Source organism: Adiantum capillus-veneris, chromosome 30 (genome assembly GCF_014529385.1).
Source record: "Adiantum capillus-veneris isolate H3 chromosome 30, ASM1452938v2, whole genome shotgun sequence".
Taxonomy (NCBI): Eukaryota; Viridiplantae; Streptophyta; class Polypodiopsida; order Polypodiales; family Pteridaceae; genus Adiantum; species Adiantum capillus-veneris.
In genome coordinates, this window is record NC_140960.1 from 15,079,346 (window position 1) to 15,106,147 (window position 26,802).

At 45.5% G+C, this 26,802-nt stretch overlaps 1 protein-coding gene across 1 annotated transcript; it reads right to left on the bottom strand.

Moving 5' to 3' along the window:
* Positions 1-515: 515 nt before the first annotated feature.
* LOC147417579 (ferritin-3, chloroplastic-like) lies at positions 516-2,752 on the bottom strand. Its single transcript, XM_086506565.1, has 8 exons — positions 2,368-2,752; positions 1,951-2,034; positions 1,803-1,863; positions 1,632-1,722; positions 1,471-1,532; positions 1,291-1,356; positions 1,126-1,189; positions 516-942 (listed from the first exon to the last, which is right to left on the bottom strand). Exons 1-8 carry the CDS (start codon positions 2,667-2,669, stop codon positions 908-910), a joined length of 765 nt encoding a protein of 254 aa, XP_086362691.1. The 5' UTR covers positions 2,670-2,752; the 3' UTR covers positions 516-907.
* Between the last annotated feature and the right edge of the window lie 24,050 nt (positions 2,753-26,802).

Genomic DNA, 26,802 nt, shown 5'->3' on the forward strand with positions numbered 1-26,802 from the left:
TACAATTTCCAACCTAAATAAATCTCAAAAATCTTCTTTCATCTAGCTGTAATTGGGATATTAAAATTGTTTTTCACCATAAAAAATTCTTCAATACGTATTACAGAATTTTTCCCGTTCATGTCACCCAAATGCGCACACTGGATTATTTCTCATCTCTTAAAAAATTAATATAAGTACTCTCTTAAAGAAATTAATCTTGCATTAAGCCTGTTCATGGACGAAGCACTCCACAGCTTCCCATCGGACAACATATCGTAAATATCAAAAGAATTGACGAGATTCAAGTAGCCAGTAACCCCTCACTTATCCATCTCTGTGTAGTATTTCTCACCATAAAAACTCAAAATCACCCGTTCAAAACTCATGCACTGGCTGACATTTGATCAAAAGGAAGAAACATATCATGCACTTTGAGCAAGGAATATTTGCAAAATCTTGTCAAAAGCTTTTGTCAAAAAGTTCAAAATGGAAATGAAATTACTCAACAAAACAACACATGCCACTCTATTCCATTCACCAAAAGTGGTCTCTTTCCGATTCATCTCTCAAGAATCCTTACAAAAAAACCAGTCAACATGGAACTCAAAACATTGGAACAAGGCGGCATCGCAATGGTCATGAACTGTCATCCCTTGCTACATGGAAGGGTGAGCAGAACTGGGATGGCAAAAGAGAATGGGGAACCAGAAACAACCACCTACATGAACATGTATTATAACCTACATCTTTGGGTACTTGTAACCTACATCTGCACGCTGAATTAGATAGATGCATCCACCTTATATGTACATAAGACCTCCTTCGTCAAGAGGAAAATTGTGCTTGAAAAAAAGCTGTTTTTACAAGCTATAGTGTCGCACGCATACGCATCTTGTGTTAGAAACTTGGTCTTTACTTAAGCCCCTCATCCTTGAAGCTGCAAATCAAAATGATACACTCCTGCAATGTGTATAAGATTATTAGCAACTTCAAAGTGCTAAACATCCAAAACAATTGACCCTTCTGTAATAATATTTAAGAAACTGTGAAGATTAGGCACCATTGTCGTGTGCAAAATGTAAAATCGAGCGAGTCAAAGCAAGAGCGATTGCAAAACAAAGAATCAATAAGTGCGTAACATACCATGGCCTTTGCCCACTCTCCGCAGTTGAGAGACATACACTGAAACCTTCTTTATGTCCTCAACCTGGGACATATAATTTCAACAAATTGTTATAATTCACTTCCGAAAAAGCAAAAAGAAAAAGAGCTATTGTAGAGAGCTGTGTCATTGTTATGGGCACCCACCTGTGTCTTCAAGAATTCGCCCTCTATGAAATCTTGCAATTGAGGATCATCTTCCTCTTCAGCAACCTGCAAGAGAATTCACTATTATGATGAAAAAGGTGTCCACACCAAGTTTTATAAACAAATATAGATAATAAAACCCAAATGGAGCTCACATAACATCCAGATGGGAGATTCTACCTTGTGCAATTTCAGTAATTTCTCATGGACAAGTTTCTCAAGGGCAAGAGTCAGCTCCATAGCTGAAAACACAAAGGGCACAACACTCCAATGAGAACATACTCGCAGAGTACTCCAACTCAACCAGACAAACATAACCAAGTGTGTCATGCAGTACTCACCATAGAGTGCATCTCCTTTCTCTGGATCATCAAACTCATTCATTGGCGGCATAACAATGGATTGCAATTTCACTCGGCCACCCCTCCGGTTCTGCTCATAACAATTGTTGGGAGAAATCAAGATATTTCAAGGGGGCAATTTTCCACATGTAAGGAAACAAGCGCTCAAACCTGATACTGCATTAACTTCTCTGCATGTTCTCGTTCCTCAGCACTTGAATCTTTGAAGAACCTTCACAAAGTGACAGACAGATAAGACATATAGTAACAAAACCACAAACTCCATGTCAAACACGTTTCATTTTAAAGTATCGCTTACCGGGCAAATCCTGGAAGGCCCACATTGTCTCGATCAAAATACGCGAATAGAGTGTGGTAGACGTACGATGCATTGTACTCCACACTGCAAGTCTCCAGAGGTGTCTCTCTCTCTCTCTCTCTCTCTCTCTCTCTCTCTCTCTCTCTCTCTCTCTCTCCTCTCTCTCTCTCTCTCTCTCTCTCTCTCTCTCACACACACACACACACACACACACACACACACACACACACACACACACACACACACACGCCCCCTCGTCATGCACATGTACCCACCAACACACACACACACACACACACACGCCCCCTCGTCATGCACATGTACCCACCAAAACAAAACACACCCATCTTAAATTTCCATACACGCTTCAAACGTAACAATTACAAGTTAACGCAGACAGATACTCAGAACACTAACTTGATCTGCTCGTTAATTGCAGCCTCGCAACCGGCAGAGTAGCGCTGGCGAGCAAGCGACTGATCAGATGAGGAAGGGGGCACTTTCACAAGCTGCTCTTGCACCTCAACAAAGGGCTGGAAGATCACGCCCGTGAGGCTGCTGTTGTTAACCACATCAGGAGTGACAGCAGCCCGGATGCATGGGACTCTAGGGCAGCAACGCCGAAAGGGCAGAGCAGGGGAGGCCTGCACCTTCAAATGGACGGCATGGCAGCCTTGGGCAGGGGCGATGGAGGAAGAGGGCGAGACTCTCAGGAGCATGATGGGGGAAGGGGGTCTAAAGACAGAGAGACGGGTGCGAGTGTGTGTAGAGAAAAATGCTGCAGACGGGGCTCTAGGGCTTGCCAAAGGGAGCGGCACGCGCCTCTTTTTATACCGGCACGCGCCCTGCGGTCCAGCCTGTCGATACGATCCACCTGTAAAGCGTACACCTACATACGTCATACGTAGATTCCATAAGTATACGTATTTCCTTACGACTATAAAGTCCTCTGAGCTCCTCTCCAAGCCTACTAACACTCGTCTCAATAGTCAATACGTAATACGTATCCTGTTTCGCTACGTCCTGCCGATCTGGCATCTCCCCATCCTGACCGTCCAATCCATCAAGATTCTTTCGCCGATCGCCTGTACATTCGACACGTGGATTGATAAGATAGGGCTTGGCGCGTGTCGGGCAACATTCGTGGCGCTTTTCTTATCGCCCACCAGATTTCCTTTCAAATATAAACGTGCCACATTTTTAGCTCCCCAAGTGCCCACTTAGTTCACCTTTCCTTTTCATCTTTTACTCAAAATTTACTTTGGAGCGATGCGAAAGGCGAATCTCTCTCGAGGCTCCAGGGCACTTACTTCAGCTTTCCTTTTCATCTTTTACTCAATACAGTTTAATTTGGAGTGATACATTGCGCTCTCTCTCTCTCTCTCTCTCTCTCTCTCTCTCTCTCTCTCGGGGAGCCGAGTCCACTCAAGGGGGGGGAAGAAGGGGGCACATCAACAAGATCTCTCTTTCTAAGGGTGGGTTCAGATTGAAGAGGTGGAAGAGAAGCACCTTTCCACCACTTCCCGGCGGAACGCAGAGATTCTCAGCTCTGCCTCCGCCCTAGCATTCACACAAGACGGTAGTCCCTATGCTTGCATGGTGTGGCTCCATTGGCTGGAGAAGAAAGGCATGAGGGTGGAAGTGCTCGGGGGGGGGGGGGGGGGGGGGGGCAGGGGGGGGGGGGGAGGGGGGTCGGAAGAAAAAGAGGGCAGGGTAGAAGAGAAAAAGGCGAATTCTTCCTCAACGTGGCAGCCTAGTCAGCACCTTCCATCGCCTTATGTGAACAAGGCAGCGAGCTAGGGAGATTTCGATTGGCTCACAGGAAATTCTAAGCTCTTCCGTCGGGCGATGTGAACCCAACCTAAGTTACGTTTCGCAGGAGAAGGCATGGACTTGACGAAAAAGAATAGAGCACCCACATGTTGGGTTGGGTTCTTTTTTCCTTTGAAGAGCCCAAAACGTGAAATTGGAAGCAAAGAAATGTTGCTATTTTCAAAATAACAAGATTGACTTCTTCTGAAGTCGAGTTCTAGAGAATCTTTGTGTGTGCGCGTGCACACGCGCACCTCTGAGCGTCCATAGACGAGTGCTGGCCTCCCCCTCCCCCTCCCCCTCCTCTTCTTCTTCTCCTCTCTCTCTCTCTCTCTCTCTCTCTCTCTCTCTCTCTCAAGCAACACAGGCCAAAGGACTTAGTTGTAGCGCTCTCTCTCTCTCTCTCTCTCTCTCTCTCTCTCTCTTCCAAGGCAGTGTCTGTTGTGTGTGTTGCAGGGGGAGCTGAGGGGGGGCGTCGCCTCCACCGAGGTCGTCTCGCCTTGTCGACGTCGCAGCTCATCGCGTCTCTACTGTCCGCGCGTTTCTTGCAACCTTTTTTATGTTGCCACGTCAGTGGCAGTGTAAAAAAGTTATAACCGTTTATCTAATGCTATTGTTCGTGCGAGTTTGTAAAAAACATAGGGAAGGTCACGCAAGTAGGCCACACAAACGGTAGCATTAGTAAAAAGGACGAGTAGGTAGTAGTTGTCATTTCATGCACAAACCTTGTCTTAGTGAAGCTAACTCCGCCAAAAATGACCGAGTTGGCTCACGAAGGTAGTGGTTTAAGTGAAGACAGTGCACATCAAGGCCAAACGTTTCTATAAAGAGACGAATCTAGAAGACAAAAATACCCTACATTACCCTTCATGCGAAAGTGCTTTCGTTATTCTAGGATACGAGTTTTAATCAAGGATGAGTATGTGGCCCACTCCCCTTGAGAGAGAGAGAGAGAGAGAGAGAGAGAGAGAGCCCCTTTTTTCGCTATGGACTCCCATGCTAGGGCCTGCCTCTCTTTCTTTCTTTGCCTTTGCCTCCAATCCCTCTCTTTACGCCACGTGGCAAGCGGTAAGAACCCCTCCCCATAGACCCATTAAAGGGTTGTGGCGCTTAAGAGCCCTTTATATCCCTTTTGGCTGCACTGGAATAGCAAGAAATTATTAGGGAAAATTACCAAAATACCACTGTAATTTGTGGAAACTCTCAAAAATACCCATTAAACTTCAAAAATTTCCAATATACCCTTGTATCATTTTCCGATGGATTTGCCCCAAGCTTTTGCACTGTCTAATCTTTTTTTCCCCCCCAAAATCACAATAGTGAGTGTATATTTAAATTACAAAACCAAAAAAGTTACAATGAAAGCCATGCTCCTGCAGAGCCATGGCACCAACCAACAGCCTAGCAACACAAAGAGACTGGCTATCGAGGAGCCAGTGCGCTAGTATCAGTGGGCTACTCAAGAGTCTTCCGATGGACAACCTTCCCCCTTTCCACACTGACCCTAATCTGTTCAGATGGCTAGGATTCCAAGCCTCCGTTGCAGGGAGAGCCGTGGTAGTGAAACACTTCCTAATGGCATATGTTTTGTACTTCCTCTCCTGTTGGAGGCCACCTCATACCCACCTCAAAGACATCACTAAGGTATGCATAATTTTTATTTGGTCAGGTGACCCAACAAGAAGGGAGCAGCCAAGGTAGGGTGGAGAGTGTGTTGTCTCCCTAAAAAATCTGGGGGGCTGGGGATCACTGACATTACCAAATGGGCAGACAAACTAGCTATCAAGACCATAGTAAGAGCCCTTGAAGATCCTGAACAGGAGTGGGCCGCCTTACTCTTCAGACATTTATCAAAGTTCCATGTCAAAGACAACAAAAAGTGGGTCAATGTGGAACCACTGATTTCTAATCTTGGTGACCTTGTCGTCAAGGGTGGCTATTAAGGGGTAGTGATTAGAGCAGGAAGATGTCATCTTAGTCTTCGCCTTGAGCCTATTGAAGAGGTTAGCAAGAGGGAGGCTAACATAACACCCATCAAGCCTAGCTTTCCTACTGTTTTCCCCTCGAGAGTAGTTTTGCCATGTGAACTCTCCTTGGGTTCCTATGTCCCAAAGATCTAGATGAGACTTAAGCTGGTTCCATGCTGCCTTCTCCCTGCCTGCCACCACTGTGAGTGCTCTGCTCTTGAATTTGTCATCCGAAGATTCTACCATGTTGAAGTCTCCCACCATGATAACGGTTTCCCTGATGTGAGACAACGAATCCCAGATCTTGGTCCTATCATTTTGAAAGCCAACTGCATAAATCGAGACAATTAAGCAAAGGGTTGGTTCCTCTATAAAGATAGAGACCCAATGGTCACCTCTCGAGCTTTTATTTAGGTCGATCTTCTAGTCTGGGGGAACACCTAGCGTTGTGCCTCCTGCTCCTTTTTGATGCAGAGAATGCCTCCAGGTCTTGTCAGCAACTATCTTGAGTCTCTGGCCCAACTCTGCCCCTACAGTTTTGATCTCCTGAAGGCTGACTATGTCTACAGGGTTGTTGAAGAGCCACTGTTTCACTTTCTGAGCTTTGGTGGGGTCAGATAACCCCTTCACATTCCAGGAGACTATCTTCATTTGATGCCTTTCTTCTCTTTCCTTGGCTTCCCTTGCCCATTTTTAGGAGAGCTCTGAGACATTGCTATGTGAGCTCTCTTATTGTCTTTTTGTTTATCCATCATGGCTAGAGAGGAATGCTTAGACGGTTTAGGGTCTATATTTTCTTTGTTGGGGTCTGACGAGGGGCTTACCTTGTTAAGGTCAAGTGACATTTCCATGTCCATGTTATTTACCTGTTTCTCTAGTCTTTGGGGAGATTCATCTTCATCACCTGACTTGGTAGCTATAGATTCAGCAACTTTCGAGTCTTCCCATTCTGGGAGAGTTGCTAGTAGGGCAAACCTATTAGCATTTTTGAATTTGGTCTTGAGGTCTGCATTTCTCTCTGTGGGACTGGGGACCGTGGTACCTTTTTGAGGTCTCCTATTTCTCTTGTTATTGTAAGGCCCGGGGTTAGGGTAGTTAGAGTGTTAGGGGTTGCTTCCTGAGGGTGATTTTTAATGGGATAGTCTCTAACAAAATGCCCCTTGGCTCCACAGTGGAAGCACGCATTTGGTAGATATTTGTACAGCAGAGGTTGGTCGAAGGTCTCCCCATCATCAAGCATTATAGTCATGCTCTGGGGTAACTCCTTTGATATATCTATTTCAATGAGCACTTGCGGATGCTAGGCTGTGATGAATTCCCCTTTCGGTCTACCACCTAGCACACTTACGAGCTGGTCTTCGATATTTCGTAAATGACCATGATAATGCACAGGTAAATTAGTGAACTCTACCCATACAGGAAAATGAGTTAACGAATCCTTCTTCGGATTGTTATCTTTGTCCCATTTAAAGAGACTAAGAGGCGAATTTCTAATAAGCCATGAGCCAGAGCTTATAACTTTAAAAGCCATTTTAGTAGACTTAAACACAAACATGTATTGATTCTTAGGTAACGCTTGAATGGTTTCAACCTCTGCTCCGAGGAATGCCTAGTGATTTCTGATCCAACATCTCAAGGATTCAACAGGTGGCATCGGCCACCCTAGCAAGCCTATCAGAGCTTTGTTCTCCAGATCAGCCTGAGTCTTTCTAACTTCAACAACAGAAAGGAAAACTCGAGGCTTACCTCCCCCAGCAGTTTCTTGGCTATCAGCAGCAGGATCCGAGCCTTTATATTTGTCATCACCCTTGGGAAAGGGGGAAGGTTGTCCACAGGAAGACTCTTGAGCAACCCCTTGATACTGGCGCACTGGCTCCTCAGCATTCCTTTTCATCTTTTACTCAATGCAATTTACTTTGGAGTGATGCAAAAGGAGAATATCTCTCTCTCTCTCTCTCTCTCTCTCTCTCTCTCTCTCTCTCTCTCTCACTCACACACACACACACACACACACACACACACATAAGGGGAGCCAAGTCCAGGCTCCTCCTACTCAAGGGAGTTTTTAACATGATAGAAATCCTATACGCGCGCGCGTGAGGGCTGGGGGGGGGGGGGGGGGGGGGGGGGGCGCACATCAACAAGATCTCTCTTTCTAGGTTACGTTTCGCAAGCAAAGGCATGGACTTGACGAAATAGAATAGAGCACCCACATGTTGGTTGAGTTATTTTTTCCTTTAAGGAGCCCAAAACGTGAAGCAAAGAAATGTTGCTATTTTCAGAATAACAAGATTGCCTTCTTCTAAAGTCGAGTTCTAGAGAATATATGTGTGTGTGTGCGTGCGCGCGTGCCTCCAAGCGTCCATAGATGGGTGCTGACCCTGCCCTCCCCCTCCTCCTCTTCTTCTTCTTCTTCTTCTTCTTCTTCTCTCTCTCTCTCTCTCTCTCTCTCTCTCTCTCTCTCTCTCTCTCTCTCTCTCTCTCTCTCAGCCAAGGCACTGTCTGCTGCGCGTGTTGCAGGGGGAGCTGGGGGGGCGTTATCGTGCAGCTCCGCTCCCATGCTAAGAAAGATACCAAAAAAATGCACGTCGAGCTTATTTGAAGCTTGGATGATTAATGGTTAGTGATCAGGGCTTGTTAATAGGCCAAGTTTTAATAATGATTAATGTATACCATATGCGGCTTTAAAGGGCCAACAGATGCCTTAATGATGCTAAAAAAGAGTATGCTTGAAATGAACACAGATAATAGTTTATGATCTAGAACTGCAGTGCTAGAAGTGCTCTACCGGTCTGCCTTTGCGGCTCATTGATTGGAGCTACGATGACGTTATGGTAGTTTGAAGTTTAAGTTGATTGCAGATCCGTACGGGATTGGGCAACTGCAGCTGAGAGGACAAAATTGAAATGAATGCATGGGCTTGAAGTGCTCACTTTGTGGAGCACATCAGTCTTTTCAGACCAGTGATCGGATTTATGGTTGCCAAGATATTGGCCGTTAAAGATTCACCGGGGGCCAGTTCTGTACCAGTCTGGTCAGCTCGATCGGTGTGCCATCTGGGAATTTTAAGGTTCAATCAAGGAATGCCGAAAACCGATATGCTTTGGAAGTTAAATATGCTAAATGTGGTGCCCATACGGAAGCACATAAGGTTTTTAAAGAGCTTCGTGTCCGGAATGTCGTCTCTTGGAATGCAATGATTGCGGGATATACCCAACAGAGGCAGGACCAGGAAGCTGGCTATTTTGAGCAGATGCAAAGAGAAACTCTCCAAATGCAATCACTTATACTTGCATATTGAAGGCGTATGGCAATGTCGAAGAAGTAATGCGGGCAACAAATTCACGCTGAAATTATTAGTCAAGGGATGTTGAAAAATGATGTCATGCGAGGTAAGATACTAGGTATGCCAAATGTGATGCTTCTTATTTTTTTGCAGAGCAGCACCTTGGTCGAAGGGTATGCTGAGGGTGGTGAACCACAAAGGGACCAAGCTTATGGGCGCCCAAGAAGGTAAGCGGGCTGCCCGCCCAAGGTGACAAACTAAATGGCCGCCCTAAACTAAGGAGGGGTGTGGACAAAGATAAAAATAGAAGGGAGATGGCGCAAGTAGGTAGCGGACAACAGCACAACAGATCAAGTGAGACTCGTGCCGGGCGCCGTGAGGCTCGGATGACGACGGTGAAGAAGGGAAAGTTGTGAGCAAGCTAGGGTGAATCTTTTTGGGGCCGATTTTTCCGCGAAAGGCGCAGTTGAAAAAGGTCACTGCCACATCATCAAGGGGCAATTTTTGCGCTCCCTAGCAATGACGGCGCCGTCGTTGCTAACGGAGGGGGCAAGCTTAAAATAGAGGGTTTTTTTAGGCAATGCAAGGGAGGAGAAAGAGAACGTGTGAAGGTTGTGGAGTTGTGACGGCGAAGGAGGAAGGGAGACCGGGGAGCTCGGAAGGAAGCAAAGCTCGCTCTTTCTCTCTCTTGTCCTAGGCTAACAAAGGAAGGGGATCCGAGAGCTCGAAGGGGAGAACAAGGCAAAGCTCTCTTTCTTTCTTGTCCTCGGCTAGCAAAGCAAGGAGAAGAGGGAATCTTGGAGGGAGAACGTAAGGTGAAACAAAACTCTCTCTCTCTCTCTCTCTCTCTCTCTCTCTCTCTCTCTCTCTCTCTCTCTCTCGTCCTCGGCTAGCAAAGCAAGCAAAAGGGAGGATCTTTCTATCTCGTCCTCGGATCAAAGCAAAGTTAAGCTCTCTCTCGACTGTGGAGATCAAGTTCAAGGCTTGAAGCCGGAGATGCATAAAGCAAGGAAGCTAAAGTTTGTCACTCGCTCTCGGATATAAGCAAGGTATGCAAGTGAGAGGAGAAGAAGGAGAAAGAAGGCATCGGAAAACGAGGTTAGCAAGCGGGGGATGGACACAAGAAATCAAAAATCTCCTTCTCGATCGACTCTCTATTATCTCTCTTATAGAGAGAAGGCAAAGCAAGTCGATTAGAGGAGAATTCGAAGCCTGTGGGGAGCGACAATTAAGCCAGTGCAAAGCATAAAGAGCAGGAAGCTGCAAAATAATTGATAATAATCGAAACATGAGAGTTGCAGTAGTGAGCAAAATTGAAGCAGTGAGCAGAATTATAGTTTGCAAAATCCAAGGGTAGTTGAGGCAGATAAAGCGTATGAGGGAATTTCCATCACCGTCATCAGCTAGAGATTGATTAAACATTTTGTTAAGCCAAGGTGTCGTTAACGGCCTGGTTAATCCTGTAAAACGAGAGCTTAAACTCCTAGTTAGCAGATGATCCAAGTGACGGTGTTGTTAACAATCCGTCTTGGCTAAGGATTAAGTTGTACTCAAAGCATGAATTGATTAATTGGTGATTACGATGATTGCCATAGCCATTTTCATTTGTTGTTCTTCTTCTCTCTCACACCTCTCACAACCAGAGGCCCCATGCCTTCTCGGCTCACGTTTCGAACACATATTCTTCGACAGCGTCGCCTCCATCGAAGTCGTCTCGCCTTGTCGACGTCGCAGCTCATTGCGGCTCTACTGTCTGCGCGTTTGCTGCAACCTTTTTTATGTTGCCATGTTAGTGGCAATGTAAAAAGGTTATAACTTTTTATCTAGTGCTCTTTTTCGTGCGAGTTTGTAGAAAACATAGGGAGCATCGCGCGAGTAGGCCACACAAATAGTAGCATTAGTAAAAAGGACGAGTAGGTAGTAGTTATCGTTTCATGCACAAACCTTGCCTTAGTGAAGCTAACTCCACCAAAAATGACCGAGTTGGCTCACAAAGTTTTGAGAGAAGATAGTGGACATCAAGGCCACAACGTTTCTATAAAGAGACGAATCTAGTGAGCACAAAAATGCCCTACATTACCCTTCATGCAAAAGTGCTTTCATTATTCTAGGATGTGAGTGTTAATCAAGGATGAGTATGCTTTGGGGGGGGGGGGGGGGGGGCTTCCCCTTTTGAGAGAGAGAGAGAGAGAGAGAGAACCCCTTTTTTCGCTATGGACTCCCCATGCTAGGGCCCCCCTCTCTTTCTTTCTTTGCCTTGGCCTCCACTCCCCCTCCAATCCCTCTCTTTACGCCACATGGTAGGGGGTAAGAATCCCTCCCCATAGACCCATTAAAGGGTTTTAGCGCTTAAGAGCCCTTTACATCCCTTCTGGATGCACTGGAAATAGCAAGAAAATATTAGGGAAAATTACCAAAATACCACTGTAATTTGTGGAAATTCCCAAAATACCCCTCAAACTTCAAAAATTTCCAATATACCCTTGTATTATTTTGGGATGGATTTTTCCCAATTTTTGCACTCTCTAATCTCCCCCCCTCCCCCACCCAAACTCACAATAGTGAGTGTATATTTAAATTACAAAACCAAAAAAGTTACAATGAAAGCCATGCTTGTGGAGAGCCATGGCACCAACCAACAGCCTAGCAACACAAAGAGACGCGATACATCGACTGATAAAGGGAGACAGACTGACACGGTACATCCTACACAACAAAGGGGGAACTTAGATCGGCTTGGGGTTGCCACCAAGGAGATAGCCCTGCCATAGCACACCCCTTGACCACCAAGCCGATGCCAGATTCCATCAAAATGAGAAGCAACAAGTATTACTTTTTTCTCTTCTTTCTTTTTAATAGACTCATAGTGTGGGCTGTAGATCTTGAGATATTTACAATATGGTCAACCAGGTCTAGCTTATGGACATGCACTTCGCTTGCAATAGTGTGAAGCTGGGAGGATTTATTGGGAGTCTGATTCTCCATGGTTGAATCGACAAGCGACTCCAGCTTATCTTGAATCTCAACTATGGGGTGCTCAGGCTTATCCTATAGCTCTTTCGAAGTTTTCAGACGCTTTTCTCATCCCACCCTGCTTCATCTCACTATCACTAGCCTCGTCTGCAGGATTGTGGGAGGTTGCAGGAGGCTCGGTATCCGTAGAAACACGTTGGTGCAGCCAAAGTTGGTCGACCATGGAAGATGGCATGGGCAAAGATGTGCAGGCTAGCAGAAGCATGGCAAAGGGTTGGAGCAGCTATAAAGATCATGGGCAGACAAAGAGCAGCGGATAATCATGGGCTTATGCGGTTTACAAGCCAAGAAAGGCTCTAGAAGAGGCTAATTTGGGGAGCAGATAAAGGAGGTTCAAGGTGCAGTCTTTGAGCCTAGAAATGTGGAACTTGAGTTGCTGAAGGAGTAGGTCCAGACGACTCATCAAACAGAGCTAAAGAGTCCAAGATATTGAAATTTGAAGGTTTAGTGCATTGCAGATTCTTGCTGGGTAGGGCAGTTCGGGACAGGTGCCCAAGTGGACGTCAGTGTATAGACGCATAATGCTCAATTTATGGAGCATACGTGTATTTTCAGATTGCAGATCAGAGCTACGACTTGTTGGATATGGCCATTTGAAGTTTTGTCGGGGGCTAGGTTGGTGCGCACCTGACCGCTTGAGGAGTTGTGCCATTTGGCATTTTTTGGGCCTCGACAGAGTTTGAGAAGGTGCTATGCAGTATATGGAGCTAGCAGGAGTTGACTGCTCGTCAAGTGGAGCCCGGAGCGGAAAGATATAGAAGTAAGAAAGCTGGGTGCATTTGCTCGGAGCTGGTTGCAGATGAAAGTTCACATTTTTGCGGCCTCGGTTCGGGGTCTTGGAGAAGCTCGAAGTGCGGCAAGAGACGGGGATTTTCAAGTCCACATAATGAATTTGCGGCCGGGCTTTGTGGATCGGGAGCCAAAATTCAGAGCCACAAATGGTAGGACCTTGAAGTTGAAGGGAAACCCAATGGGGTTTTTTTGATCAAATGATTAAAAAAAAAAAAAGAGCTTGGGGGTTGGCCTCACCAAAGGGCGCCATGTGGCGGGCTATTACCCCATAGGCGGATCCCGGAGGCGACAGAGTGGGGTATAAGACCCACAGCGTGAAACCCATTTGGTATTGTGAAAGCAAGTGGGAGCTTTCCTTGGTGTGAGGCTATGGTGGCCCACTCAGGGCGCTGCATTGGTGGCGCGGGGAGCTGTCTCTGGCGTTTTTGGTGGTGAGGGGCAGCGCCAGTAGCACGCGCTCGCATGTGGGAAGTCGGCGGTCGGTGCGACGTGGCATCGCGCCCGCTTCAGGCCAGATTCACACGTGCCAAATTTTTGAAGCAAAGGCCGGGGCACCACTAGCGATATTGCTAGTGGTCCTAAGCACATATAAGGGGCAATTCCCATGGGGTAAGAGAGGGTGCTAGAGGAGGTCTCCCGCGGCAGTAGAAAGGGAGATAGAGGGAAAGCCCGAGGCCGGTCAAAGAGCAATCAAGGATGAAGCCACCAAGGGCAATGGAAGAGAGAGAAAGAGAGAGAGAGAGAGAGAGAGAGAGAGTTCAAAGGTATTCCAAAGGGCAAGTGAAAAGAACAAGTGGGCTGACAAAGGACAAAGGAGTGCACCATGAAGGAGTTTCCAAAATTGAAGTGAACCAAATGTATGCAATGCAAGAAGGATTCTAAATGGAGCTCAAAGTGGAATATACGAGCTAGAGAGCTCACATTTTTTTTTTGGTTTAGTTCCCCCTATAAAAGGATGAAACGTGAATTTTTAAGGCCATTTAGCTTTGGTCAGTGTAGGCTTTTTGCCATAGAGGCTTTTTGGCCTGTTGAAGTTTTTGTCGAGGTTCGTGTCGGTAAAAAATTGGTTGTACATGTTGTTGTATATGCAAAAAGGACCATTCCTTGCTATCTCTTGGCGTCATTCCCCCTTCCCCCTTCTCTTCTTTTCTTGTGTGCGTGTGTTTCTGGGTGTGTGTCGGCGTGTGTGCCCCCTCGAGGTTTGTCATGCAAAGGGAGATTGAGAGAGGTTGTGTACATGTGGAAGGCTGTGAATTGGGCAGAGCGGTATGATTGGGTCTGTTCGGTGCATTGCAAAGCATGTATGTGTATGGTCGTGTGAAGGTGGTGGTTTGCTTGCGGGTAGTGTCGCATTTTGAAGGTGAACTCTAGCAGTGGATTGGGGCGTTGTGTATACCCTGGGCTATAGTGAGGCATTATGTTGTGTGCTGGGTGTGTTCCCCTTCCCCCTCTCCATCTTCTGGTGCCCCCACCGAGGAGCTATTTTGATGCTCCGATTTGAGGTTGGAAGAGGCGTATTTTAGCCGACAAAGCGGTTGGCTGATGGTCAAAGTGTTCGATGGTCAAATTTGAAGCTGGAAGAGATGGTGGAGCCATGTTTTGGCCCCATATTTACAGGCGTTGAAGATCATGAGGAATGGTTAGCAGATTTTGAGTTATGGCTGTTGTCGATGCATATTTTGCGAATGCGGAATAGCTGCAAACGATGCCGTTGTTGATGAGAGGGTGGGCCAAGATTTGGTTTGATGGTTTAAAGGGCAATGATCGAGGATCATGGAAAAGGCTGAAAAGTCAGTTTTTGGAGTGGTTTCGAGAGGTGATTACTATGGAGGAAGCTGGTGCAAAGCTGAAGGCGATACGCCAGGATGTGAGTAAGGATTTTTCCATTTTTCTTGAGCAGTTTGAAGCTTGTTGGAAGCAGTTAGAGGCTGTTACTGCGGTAAAAAGCAATCAATATTTGAAGCTGTCAAAGATGCTAGAGTGCTTGCATCCGAGGATTTGAGAAAAAGTGGAGGACGATGCGGATACATATGAAGACATGGTCTATCTGGCCAAGATGAAGAGTAGAAAGGTGAAGCGGAAGCTAGAGCTGGGCGTATTGAAGCCGGCAGATTATGTGCCTATTGCGGAGGTAGCGAAGTGTTCTTTGGTCCACAGTTGTTCGAAGTGCAGAGCCAATTGAGGTAAGGCCTATGGTTGGTTATGTTCCTGAGGGTGGAAGAGCTTGTCAACGAGAAGAAGCTCCATCTTGAAGCGGACTAGGATGCAAAAGCGGTAGCAGATGTTGAGATTCCAGTGCAAATTGAAGAGGTAAAGCCTGTTCTTGTGAAAAGTTTGCATGAAGCAGTAGCAGAATGCAATCAGGTTGCAGATATCGAAGGTTAACAAACTGATGGAGAAAGTGAGCAGAGTCATGAAGATAATCAAGCAGTTGTGGAGCAGGAGGAGGATGAAGATGCTGACACGGAGTCGGTATATGATGCCGACGATGATGAAGGTACCAGCTCAAGTTGCTAGGAGACAAGCGAGGAGGATAGAGTGGATGAGTCCACATCCTATGGTGAGGAGACGGAGTCTGACAAACCTGAGTTGGTAAAGGTAAAACTACCTTATTATGTACTCGATGATATGGTAGTAGCCAATGTTCAAGGAGAGTAGGGAACAAAGCGATCCGATGTGCTTGTTGAAGATCAAGTGGAGTGGTCTAGGCTTACAGATGATGGTATGCAAGTAAAACTGGTGTGTGGTGCCATGCTAGTCGCTATGCTGATGAAAGTGGCAGTGGAGTGTGCCATGGTGGTGCAATAGGTGCAGATTTTTCCAGAAGAGATAGAGCTGCCATGCCTAAGGGAGGAAGACAAGGTTGATGCAAAAGAGAACGAGTTTCTCTCTTCCTTGGCGGAGCATGATGCAGTGGTAGAAGAGGTGATTGAAGAGCAGGTGGTGCTGATCGACCTTGAAGGGTCGGTTGTCGAGGAGGAGGTCGATGATGTTGGAATCGAATGTGTGGCCAAAGAGGAGGTTGTGTTGACAAAGATGGTGAAGATTTCAATGTAGCAGACATGTCCAGTGGTGGATAAAGGAGAATCCTAGGTAGTTGCTTTGCTTCCGTTGAAGGTAGGTGGCTATGGTTGATGAATATGATGGTAGATACAACTATGTGATGGATGGTTCAATAGGTGGAGGGGTCTATGATGATGCCTCCACTTTATTTGGTTGGGAGGGAGGGTCAAACATGTGTTTGAGCTTGGTGTTAGGTACATGTTTTTTTGATGGTAGTATGCTTGATGCTGCTTGGTATGGAGTAGACAGTTTGCAGAGGGATGCATGGAGTGCTGAAGGTAGGCTATGGACAACCTACACATATGATGGTCTATGTGCTCGGGAACGACACTATGGTGAGAAGTTACAGATGGGTGGCAGATACCAAAGGCAGGTTTTTGATCCAGGCAAAACTTGTGTGATGCAGGGGGTGGGGCAACCCACTTGAATGTCTGGCAGTAGGCCTCAATAAGACTTTTTAATATGGTTTGGGTTTTCTCATAGTGTGTGCCAGGTTTTGCAGTTTGTAATGGAATAAAGCTCTTTTTTTGTTGAGCATGAATGCTCAACCTCAACTAGGGGGTGGGCAATGACGGTGCAACCAAAGTTGGTCGACCATGGAAGATGGCATGGACAAATATGTGTAGGCTAGCAGAAGCATGACAAAGGGTTGGAGCAGCTATAAAGATCATGGGCAGACAGGTAGCAGCAGATATGTATGGCTGATGCGGTTTACATGCCAAGAAAGGCTCCAAAAGGGGCTAATTTGGGGAGCAGATGAAGGAGGTTTAAGGTGCAGTCTTTGGGCCTAGAAATGTGGAACTTGAGTTGCTGAAGGAGAAAGTCCAGATGGCTCATCAAACAGAGCTACGGAGTCCAAGATATTGAAGTTTGAAGGTTCAGTGCATTGCAAATTCTTGCCGGGTAGGGCAACTGGGGATAGGTGGCGCAAGTGGATGTCAGTGTATAGATGCATAGTGCTTGATTTATGGAGCCTACTTGTATTTTCAGATTGCAGATCAGAGCTATGGATTGCTGAATATGGCCATTTGAAGTTTTGTCAGGGACTAGGTGGGTGCCCACCTGATCGCTTGGGGAGTCGTGCCATTTGGCATTTTTTGGTCCTCCACAGAGTTCAAGAAGGTGCTATGCAGTGTATGGAGCTAGCTCCAGTTGACTGCTCGTCAAGTGGAGCTCGGAGCGGAAAGATATAGAAGTCAGAAAGTTGGGTGCATTTGCTCGGAGTTGGTTGCAGATGAAAGTTCACATTTTTGCGGCCTCGGTTTGGGGTCTTGGAGAATCTCAAAGTGCGCCAAGAGCTGGGGATTTTCAAGGCGACATAATGAAGTTGCGGCCGGGCTTTACGGATTGGGAGCCAGAATTCAGAGCCACAAATGGCAGGACCTTGAAGTTGAAGGGCAACCCAATGGGGTTTTTTTGATCAAATGAAAAAAAAAGAGAATAACTTGGGGGTGGCCTCACCGGAGGGCGCCACGTGGCGGGCTATTACCCCATAGGTGGATCTCGGAGGTGACAAAGTGGGGTATAAGACCCACAACGTGAAACCCATTTGGTATTGTGAAGGCAAGTAGGAGCTTTCCTTGGTGTGAGGCTATGGCGGCCCGCTCAAGGCGCTGCGCTTGTGGTGCGGGGGGCTGTCTCGGCCAGTTTTGGCGGCGAGGGGCGACACCAGTCACGCGCGCTCGCATGTGGGAAGTCGACGGTCGGTGCTGATGTGGCATGGCACCCACTTCGAGCCAGGTTCACGCGCACCAAATTTTTGAAGCAAAGGCCGGGGCACCACTAGCGATATCGCTAGTGGTCATGAGCACATATAAGCGACAATTCCCATGGGTAAAAGAGGGTGCTAGAGGAGGTCTCCCACGACAGTAGAAAGGGAGATAGAGGGAAAACCCGAGGCGGGTCAAAGAGCAATCAAGGATGAAGCAAGGGGTGTATCCCGCCGCAAAGGGCAATGGAAGAGAGAGAGAGAGAGAGAGTTCAAAGGTATGCCAAAGGGCAAGTGGGCGGACAAAGGACAAAGGAGTGCACCATGCAGGAGTTTCCAAAATTAAAGTGAACCAAATGTATGCAATGCAAGAAGGATTCTAAATGGAGCTCAAAGTGGAATGTACAAGCTAGAGAGATCATATTTTTGCTTTTTATTTGGGGTTTAGTTCCCCCTATAAAAGGATGAAATGTGAAATTTTAAGGGCTTTTTTGCCATTTAGCTTTGGCCAGTGTAGGCCTTTTTCCACGAAGGCGTTTTGGCCTATTGAAGCTTTTGCCGAGGTTCGTGCCGGAAGGGAATTGGTTGTACATGGTGTTGTATATGTAAGAAGGCCATTCATTGCTGTCTCTTGGCGTCATTCCCGTTCTCTTCTTTGCTTGTGTGCGTGTGTTTTCGGGTGTGTGTCGACGTGTGCCCCCCCAATATTTGTCGTGCAAAGGGAGATAGAGAGAGCTTGTGTGCGTATGAAAGGATGTGAATTGGGCAGAGCAGTATGATTGGGTTTGTTCGATGCATTGCAAAGTGTGTGTGTGTATGGTCGTGTGCAGGCGGTGGCTTGCTTGCGGGTAGTGTCGAGTTTTGAAGGTGAACTCTAGTGGATTGGGGCACTGTGTATACCATGGGCTATAGTGAGGCATTGTGTTGTGTGCTGGGTGTGTTCTCCTTTCCCCCTCTCCAACGTCTCCAGGTCGTCCTATTGACCGGATTGTAGGACGTCTTTATGTCATCCTACTGATCGGATTGTGGGCCACCTCACCCTCAATGCATACTCTAATCTTTTATTTTTGCCATACTCACAATTGTGAGTTGAGATAATATATGCGTACTCTAATTCTAATCTATACTATAATAAAAGAGGGAGGGATTCCGCCCCCCCCCCCCCCCCGAGACGCGTCAACATGAGCTTGCTCCGGCAGTGCCCTCTGCACTCATCGGTCGCATAGGCGCGCACAGGCGGACAACGAGAGAGAGAGAGAGAGAGAGAGAGAGAGAGAGAGAGAGAGAGAGAGAGAGAGAGAGAGAGAGAGAGAGAGAGAGAGAGAGAGAGAGAGAGAGAGAGAGAGAGAGAGAGAGAGAGATGACCCTTAACATGTGCGTCCGGATTCCACGGGCCTGCTTTGATAATCTGACTGCGTTGGTTTCCTCGACGGCTCAGTCCGGGGTGGTCTCTGCAACACTTGCAACACAGGGGTCGTCCACACTCAATCTCCAGAAGTCCCTATAACTCCTTGGATATCATTGAGATGCCTGCTGCATGCGGTTTTTGCCCTAGGTCTTTGCCATTATCATTAGCTTCCTCTTACTCAATTCTTTGCAGCTGCTAAATGTAGGAAGTGTATACAGGACGTCAATTTTTCTTTCTCTCGCTTCTCTCTGTATAGCTCTTTATTTTCAAATATAGGCATATAACAATATTCAAAGCTTGAGCGACACTTTAAATTATCGATGAATATATTGTGTGTGGTGCCATCCTTAGGAAATACTAAGTCTTGCGACTTGCGACTTGCAAGGGAAATGGAGTTTGTCAAGCGTAGATAGCAATGCTTTCAATAGAATGAAATGAAAAATTTCAAGGCAAAATGTGTTCTTGAATCCAAAAAGCACTGTCATAAAATATAATATCTAGCCAACCCAAATGATTTTTTCATATTAAAGTGATCATTTAATGTGGGAGAATAAACGGGAACAAGGGTTAGGATATAGACATGTGCTTATAGATCTATCTCAACATGGGGCCAATGGTAAAGGAGGCCAAATGAGAGATGGTATGTCGAAGAGCAAGGCGAACCAATGGAGCATAAAGACCTTAGGGTTAGCTTCATTGAAGACCTCCAATAGTTAGTGTTAAAAGTCCTTTGTAAGCTAGGGTTGTGCTTGAGGTGGGAACCCGTCCCAAGCTTGAGGTGCTTGTCATGCCTGATGATTGAGATGTTGGAATTAGGGTTGCACAGAAACGCACACAGGTTGGAGAAGACGAAGGAAGCTCAAGGTACACAATAGAGAGTGTGTTAGTTATTGTGCAATGGAAAGATAGATAGCCCTAGAGTGATGGGCATATATACAATGTTCGGGGGGAAAAACCTCCTAAAGAAGGAAAAAATGCCCCAGCGGTCCTAGTGTGTTCACACACATCATTACCACATGTATATGGTAACAAATCCCCCCTGGAGTGATGCGGTGAACGAGAGATGGCGCATGAGTAAAGGGAAGTGCCATGCCCTGAGGACATGATCAGTCCACAAAGGGGAGTAAGCCCAAAGCTTTGCGGAAAGCTTCAAGCTTCTCATGAGACAATGCCTTTGTGAAAAGATCTGCAAGGTTGTCCTGTGTTGGCACATAAGCAAAGCTGATCTCTCTTGCTAAGAGCCTCTCCCTGACATAGTGGTAATGCACCTCAATGTTCTTTGTGCGAGCATGAAAAACTGGGTTCCTCACAACTGCCAATGCGCTCTGACAGTCAGTGTAAATAGTGTTGGTAGTGTCCTATCCAACACCCAAATCAGCCATAAGGCGTCTGAGCCATACACACTCAATCGTAGCTGTGAAGAGTGCCCTGTACTTAGCCTCACAACTTGAAGTGGCCACAGTAGGTTGCTTCTTGCTCAACCATGATATACATGAAGTGCCAAGCATGAAACAAAAACCACTTGTGGACACTCGCGTGTCAAAACAACCAGACCAATCTGAGTCCGAAAAAGCATGTAAGTCTGGCAGCAATGTTCCCCCCTTGGGATAAAACAAGCCAAGATGTAAAGTGCCACTAAGGTAGCGGAAAATCCTCTTGACAGCCTACCAATGCTTAGACCATGGGCTATGCATAAATTTGCTGACTTGTGAGACTGTAAACTGAATATCCGGCCTCGTGTTGCATACATAATGAGGCATCCAACAACAGTTTGGTAAAGAGTGACATCAACAAGATCACCAGCATCATGTAGACTCAACTTCAAACCTGTTTCCATGGGAGTGGCAATAGGTTTGCAATCCTCAAGTCCAAACTTACATAGTAATGTCTCTATGTAACTTTTCTGACACAAGGCAATACCACCATCACACTGCTTAAACTGTATACCCAAGTAATGATGCAACAGCCCCAAATCTTTCATCTTGAAAGTAGCATTCAAATCAGCTTTAAATTCAGCAATATGTCTCTCATTTGGTCCAGTGATCAGCAAATCATCTACATAAAGAACCACAATGAGAAGTACATCACCCTCACGCTTTACATACAATGTGCTTTCTGTTGGACTGTTACGAAAGCCTTGTTTGACCAAATGAGTGTCAGCGAGGCTGCGTTACATAAACTTCCTCAAATATGTCACCATTCAAGAAAGCAGTAACAATGTTTGATTGATGTACATCCCAACCAAAATGAGCTGCCAATGCACATAGAAAACACATAGTAGTCATACGACAAGTGGGAGCAAAATTCTCTTCATAATCTATGCCTTTTTGTTGTGCATAACCCTTTACAACAAGTCGAGTCTTATGGCGATCGATCTCACCATCTGGCTTGCGTTTCAACTTGTAAACCCACTTTGTACGAATGGCCTTTTTGCAAGGAGGTAAATCACATAAAGTCCATGTGTCATTTTCTATAAGTGCATCATATTTTGATTGCATGGCAGCCATCCAATTTTTTGAATTCTGTGCTTCATCAAAAGACAGAGGCTCCTCAACATCATGTAAGCTAGACACTGCCAAAGCATAACAATCTGATGCATAAGATGCATGGCGAGAGCCTGAATGAGTACGACTAGACAAAGGTGCATCCAATTTACTGTCACGCAAAGTGTGCACCAGCCATTTTGGCATACCTCTAGCCTGCTCATTTTCAGCCCTTTCCTCATCAAGTACATCATGTACATATGCATCAGTAATAGGTTGATCTGTAACATTTTTAGAAACCCCCATAGGTTGTACATTTGCCTCATTGGAACTTACATTCGTATTTCCACCACTGAAAAGAGGCAACAATGTGTCATAAATGTCCTGCGAGCTTACATTATTGTCTCTAGTACATGACAGCAAGGTTTGAACAGAATCTTCCACAAACACTACATCTCGTGAAACCAGAATACATTTTGTTTGTGGATGATACAACCTGTAACCTTTGCTTTCAGCACTATAACCAACAAAAATACATTTGACAGCCTTATCATCCAATTTTTTTGCGCTGTGTTTGTGGCACCAAAGCATATGCCAGACAACCAAAAACACGCATGTGCTCAATAGAAGACTTTCTATCGAGCCATGCTTCATATGGAGTAATAGACTGCAAAGCTTTCGTAGGACACCTATTTAGTACATAAGTGGCACACATGATGGCCTCAAGCCAAAAAGAGTGCGGCAAAGCTTGACTTTTGACCATACATCGTGCCATTTTTGTAAGTGACCTGTTTTTCCTCTCAGCAACACCGTTTTGCTGAGGTGTATAAGGCACTGTACATTGGTGTTTTATCCACGACTAGCCAGAAATGCATTGAATTCATGAGACATATACTCCTCCCCTCGATCGGAACGGAGGGTGCCCATAGTACATTTCGAGACATTTTTAGCCATAGCCAAAAATTGTTTGAAGCACCTAAAAACTTCGGACTTCGCTTTAAGCGGAAATACCCATGCATGCCTGGAGTAATCATCAATGATTAAAGTCACGAAGTAAAGGTAATTGCCCAAGGATGGAGTTTGCATGGGCCCACAAACATCACTATGCACAAGCTAGAACCTGCATGTGGCCCGAACTCAACCATCCTTTGGAAACTTAGAACGCTGCATCTTACCCAAAATACAGCCTTCATAAACATGTTTGATAGGTGCTTCAAGAGGTGGCAAAGAAGCAACCATATCAGATTTCTGCAAACGCAGCAAACTAGCAAAATTCAAATGACCAAAACGTGCATGCCAAAGTTTTGCATCTGAAATAGTCCTTGAATCTGCAACTGCATTTGCCAAATTTTGTCCACACTTGTCATACAAAGTGAGCTTATACAGCCCACGACACAAAAGGCTAGATGCAACAATTTCATCACCAAAACTGAGATCATGAACTATACATCTGTCATTCACAAATTTGACTACAAGTCCAAGTCTAGCAAGTGCGGATACAAACAAGAGATTCTTCTTGATCCTAGGTACATAAAGTGCATCAAAAAGTGTGAAGGAACTGCCATTTGCAGTAGTAAGCACAATCTTTCCAACTCCCTGAACCAGATAAGAGGCATTGTTGGCACAAGTGACTGAATTCCCATGAGGGACAGACTCAAGAGAGGTGAACAATTCACGATGTGAGGTAATGTGCTTTGTAGCACCATTGTACTAGCAAAAGTCTGGTAAGAATTTGGTAAGGCATCAAGAACAGTCTGCACAAGGGAACTGTTTGAAATGACTTCACCTGCAGAAATAAGTTCCTCATTGATATCCTTGACACTAGCAAGGAAAGTGTCCATATCATCTTCCTCATGCATATTATTCGACTCCAACTCTTTACGTAGCAAAGCAATTTTAGCCTCATTGCGACTTGCATAAAAACCAGTCAAAATATCCCAAGCCTTTTTGCAAATTTTGCTGAATGGATGTGAGGAACAATGGTGCGCTTCACAGACAACGCAATCAATGCATGAGCCTACGGATCCTTTACATCCCAACGAGCTTGTTTTGCCGTAGGCAAAACAACTCTAATAGCAACAATCCTTGCAGCAAGACCTGCGACATCCTCAACATTGCCTGCATCCTCAGAACTAGGACGTACATCAATGCCCTGCAAAATATTCCAGACGCCCTTTAACACAAGAACATGTTGCATTGTGAGCCCACATAGGGTAATTGTCCCCATCCAACCTGTTGTCAACAACAAACATCTTGAACACATCTGTGTTGTTGTCAGCCATGGTAAATGCTGCACTTGATGTGAAAACTGTCCGAAAAGAGGAGAAACAAAGCGAGAACAACACGTGCTATATAGCACAAACCGTGGAAGACTATAAGGCACCTGTTATGCAAAAATTGGCACTGACAAAAATTATGCACAAAATGACAAAATTGCCTATGCAGACCTGCCTGTAGTGGAAACGGAGGCCGAAATGAGCCCGAATAAAAAATCTGAGCAGACTAAGCTCTACGAGCAGTCCCAAAATATTTGTCAACCTGCGAACGCTCGCCAAACCTCACTGTAATTGGAGAAAGTGAGAAGGCGTATGCTGGAGCAGCTGGTAACTAAGCCCGGGAACACGTATCCTGCTCTAATACCAATTGTTGGAATACGGGTTGCAGAGAAACGCACATAGCCTGGAGAAGATGAAGGAAGCTCAAGGTACACAATAGAGAGTGTGTTACTTAGTGTGCAATGGACGATAGATAGCCCTAGAGTGATGGGCGTATATACAATGCTCGGGGGCAAAACCTCCTAGAGAGGGAAAAAATGCCCCGGCGGTCCTAGTGTGTTCACACACATCACTACCACATGTATATGGTAACATGAGATGCTTGAGATGCTTGAAGTGCTTGATGATTGAGATGCTTGAGGTGCTTGCCATGCTTGAGATGCTAGGGTTGTATTTGAGGTGGGAACCAAGCTCAAGCTTGAGGGACTTAAAGGCTGTGCTTGTGGTGAGAATTGGGCCCACGTTTGAGGTGGCACAAAATTCAAAGCAAATCCCTACAAGGAGGGGGCGAGCCATGCAAGAAGGGGGGGTGGTTGCTTGACCACTCTCTCCCCCAAAGGGCACCCCTTGCCCAAGAGGCAAGTAGGACACATGTCAAGCCCTTAGCTAGGTTACCCTCATGGTGTGCTTAAAGCCTATTGTTTGACCTCCAAGGGGTCCAATGATAATTTAGTGGATTTCATTAATTTTTTTAGCATTTATTAAGCCCTCTCTCTCAAAGGGGAAAGGGGGAGACTTGTCCCAAGGCTACCCTTGTTGCTTGGTATGACTCTTGCTTGTGATTGGCTAGGCCTAGAGGGGTCCAATGAGCTTCAAGCATGAGCTACAAGGGGGGGTCGACCAAACCATGCTAGGGGGTTGCTTGAGGGGTATACTCTCCCACACTTACCCCACACACACACACACTCTCATTGTGTGTTGTGCAAAGTGCAAGAGCTCTCTCTCCTTCTCCAAGCAAGTAGAGAGGTTAAGAGCCTACACCAACATTCTTGGCTATGGAATGCAAATCCAACCAAGAGCCATGCTTCAATGCTTAAGCTTGCCATCTTCTCCATCTTCATTACTATGCTAGAAAGAAGAGTGATGATATGTCATAAAAACTAATATCTAATTCTCCCAAATGATTTTCTCATGTTAAACTGATCATTTAATATGGGGAAGTACCAGGGGAGTAAAAGCTAGAATATTGGTAAGGCTGTCAGACCGGTCTCAGCAGGGATCCAAAGGAGAGAAAATAGGGATCCAAAGGGGGACAGTCTCCAAAAGAGCAATGTGCATCAATGGAGCTTAAAAGACATAAGGTTCAACTTCATTAAGACTTTCATAGGCTAAGGTTCCAAAAATTAATTAAAAAGTCTATTTGCCAAAAGTGGGAAAATTGGATGGTTAAGTCTTCCCACATCCCTAGGAAAGAGGGGGCGAGCCCTAAAGGTAGGGGAAGAGAGACAAACACACACACACACACACACACACACACACACCAATGGCTTGCTTGATTCCTATTGGCCAAAAGACTAAAAGGTCCAATGAGAGTTTAAATAAATTATTTTAATTACCTAAAGCTCTCACAAAAGAGGAAAGGGACACTTGTCACAAAGCTATCAACTATGCTTCTTAATTGTTATTGGAGAAGCTCTGCAGGAGCCAATGGGAAGCCGGCAAGTGAATTTGGGAAGAGGGTTCAACCGAGAAGAGAGAGAGGTTCGCATTTTACACTAACCAGTTTTTGGCTACACACACACACACACACACACACACACACACACACACACACACACACACACACACACACACAACTCATGTGTTGAGCAAGAACTCCATCTCCTTCTCCAAGCATTGAGAAGTAGAGGCCTACACCCTCTTAGCTATGGAATGAAAATCCAACCAAGAGCCAAGCTTCAATGGCATGCTCATCTCCTCTACCATGATAATTACTAAGCTAAGCTATGCTATTAGAGTGATTATGTGAGGAGAATACTTCTTTCTCGTAAGATACATCTTCTTCCTCTCAATCTTTCCTCATTCCCTGCTAGCTCTCACCATCTTTGAAGGTGTGTGAGGTCTTGGGACTGAGGCTAGCCCCACTAGGTGTGTTTTTCAAGCATAATTTGGTGCATGAAGCTTCCATCTTCATTGCACCAACGATTTTTGTCAAGGAACACAAAGATGATATTGTAAAAAAATCTCCCTTGATGGGAGAAGCCATAATACAAAACCTTTTTGAAGGGGGGACCGCGGCTCCAAGTAAATCCGGTCCTCAACTCTTGTCAATTGTTCTACTTCTCTCTCTTTTCAAGTATTGTTTATGCCAAACTAGCTAGATATAATTATTATGTTGCTTTCTTCAACTAACTACTCTCTCTATGCTCATTAGGAACTTGTTCTTAATGAAATGCTCAGGGGGGACCGCGGCTCCAAGTAAGTCCGGTCCTCAACTCTTGTCAATTGTTTTACTTCTCTCTCTTTTCAAGTATTGTTTATGCCAAACTAGCTAGATGTAATTGCTATGTTGCTTTCTTCAACTAAGTACTCTCTCTATACTCATTAGGAACTTGTTCTTAATGAAATGCTCACTATGTTATCATTTTCTACTACACACAAGTTACTAGTGCATTAAATGTTACATTGGTAACAGAGCTATTGGTTTCTCTTTTCTTGCTCAAGAAGAGATGTCCTCAAGCTTTCTACAAATGGTTGGTGTTATTAATTGCAAAAGAGTAAGTAGAATAGGAATTTTGCATCCTT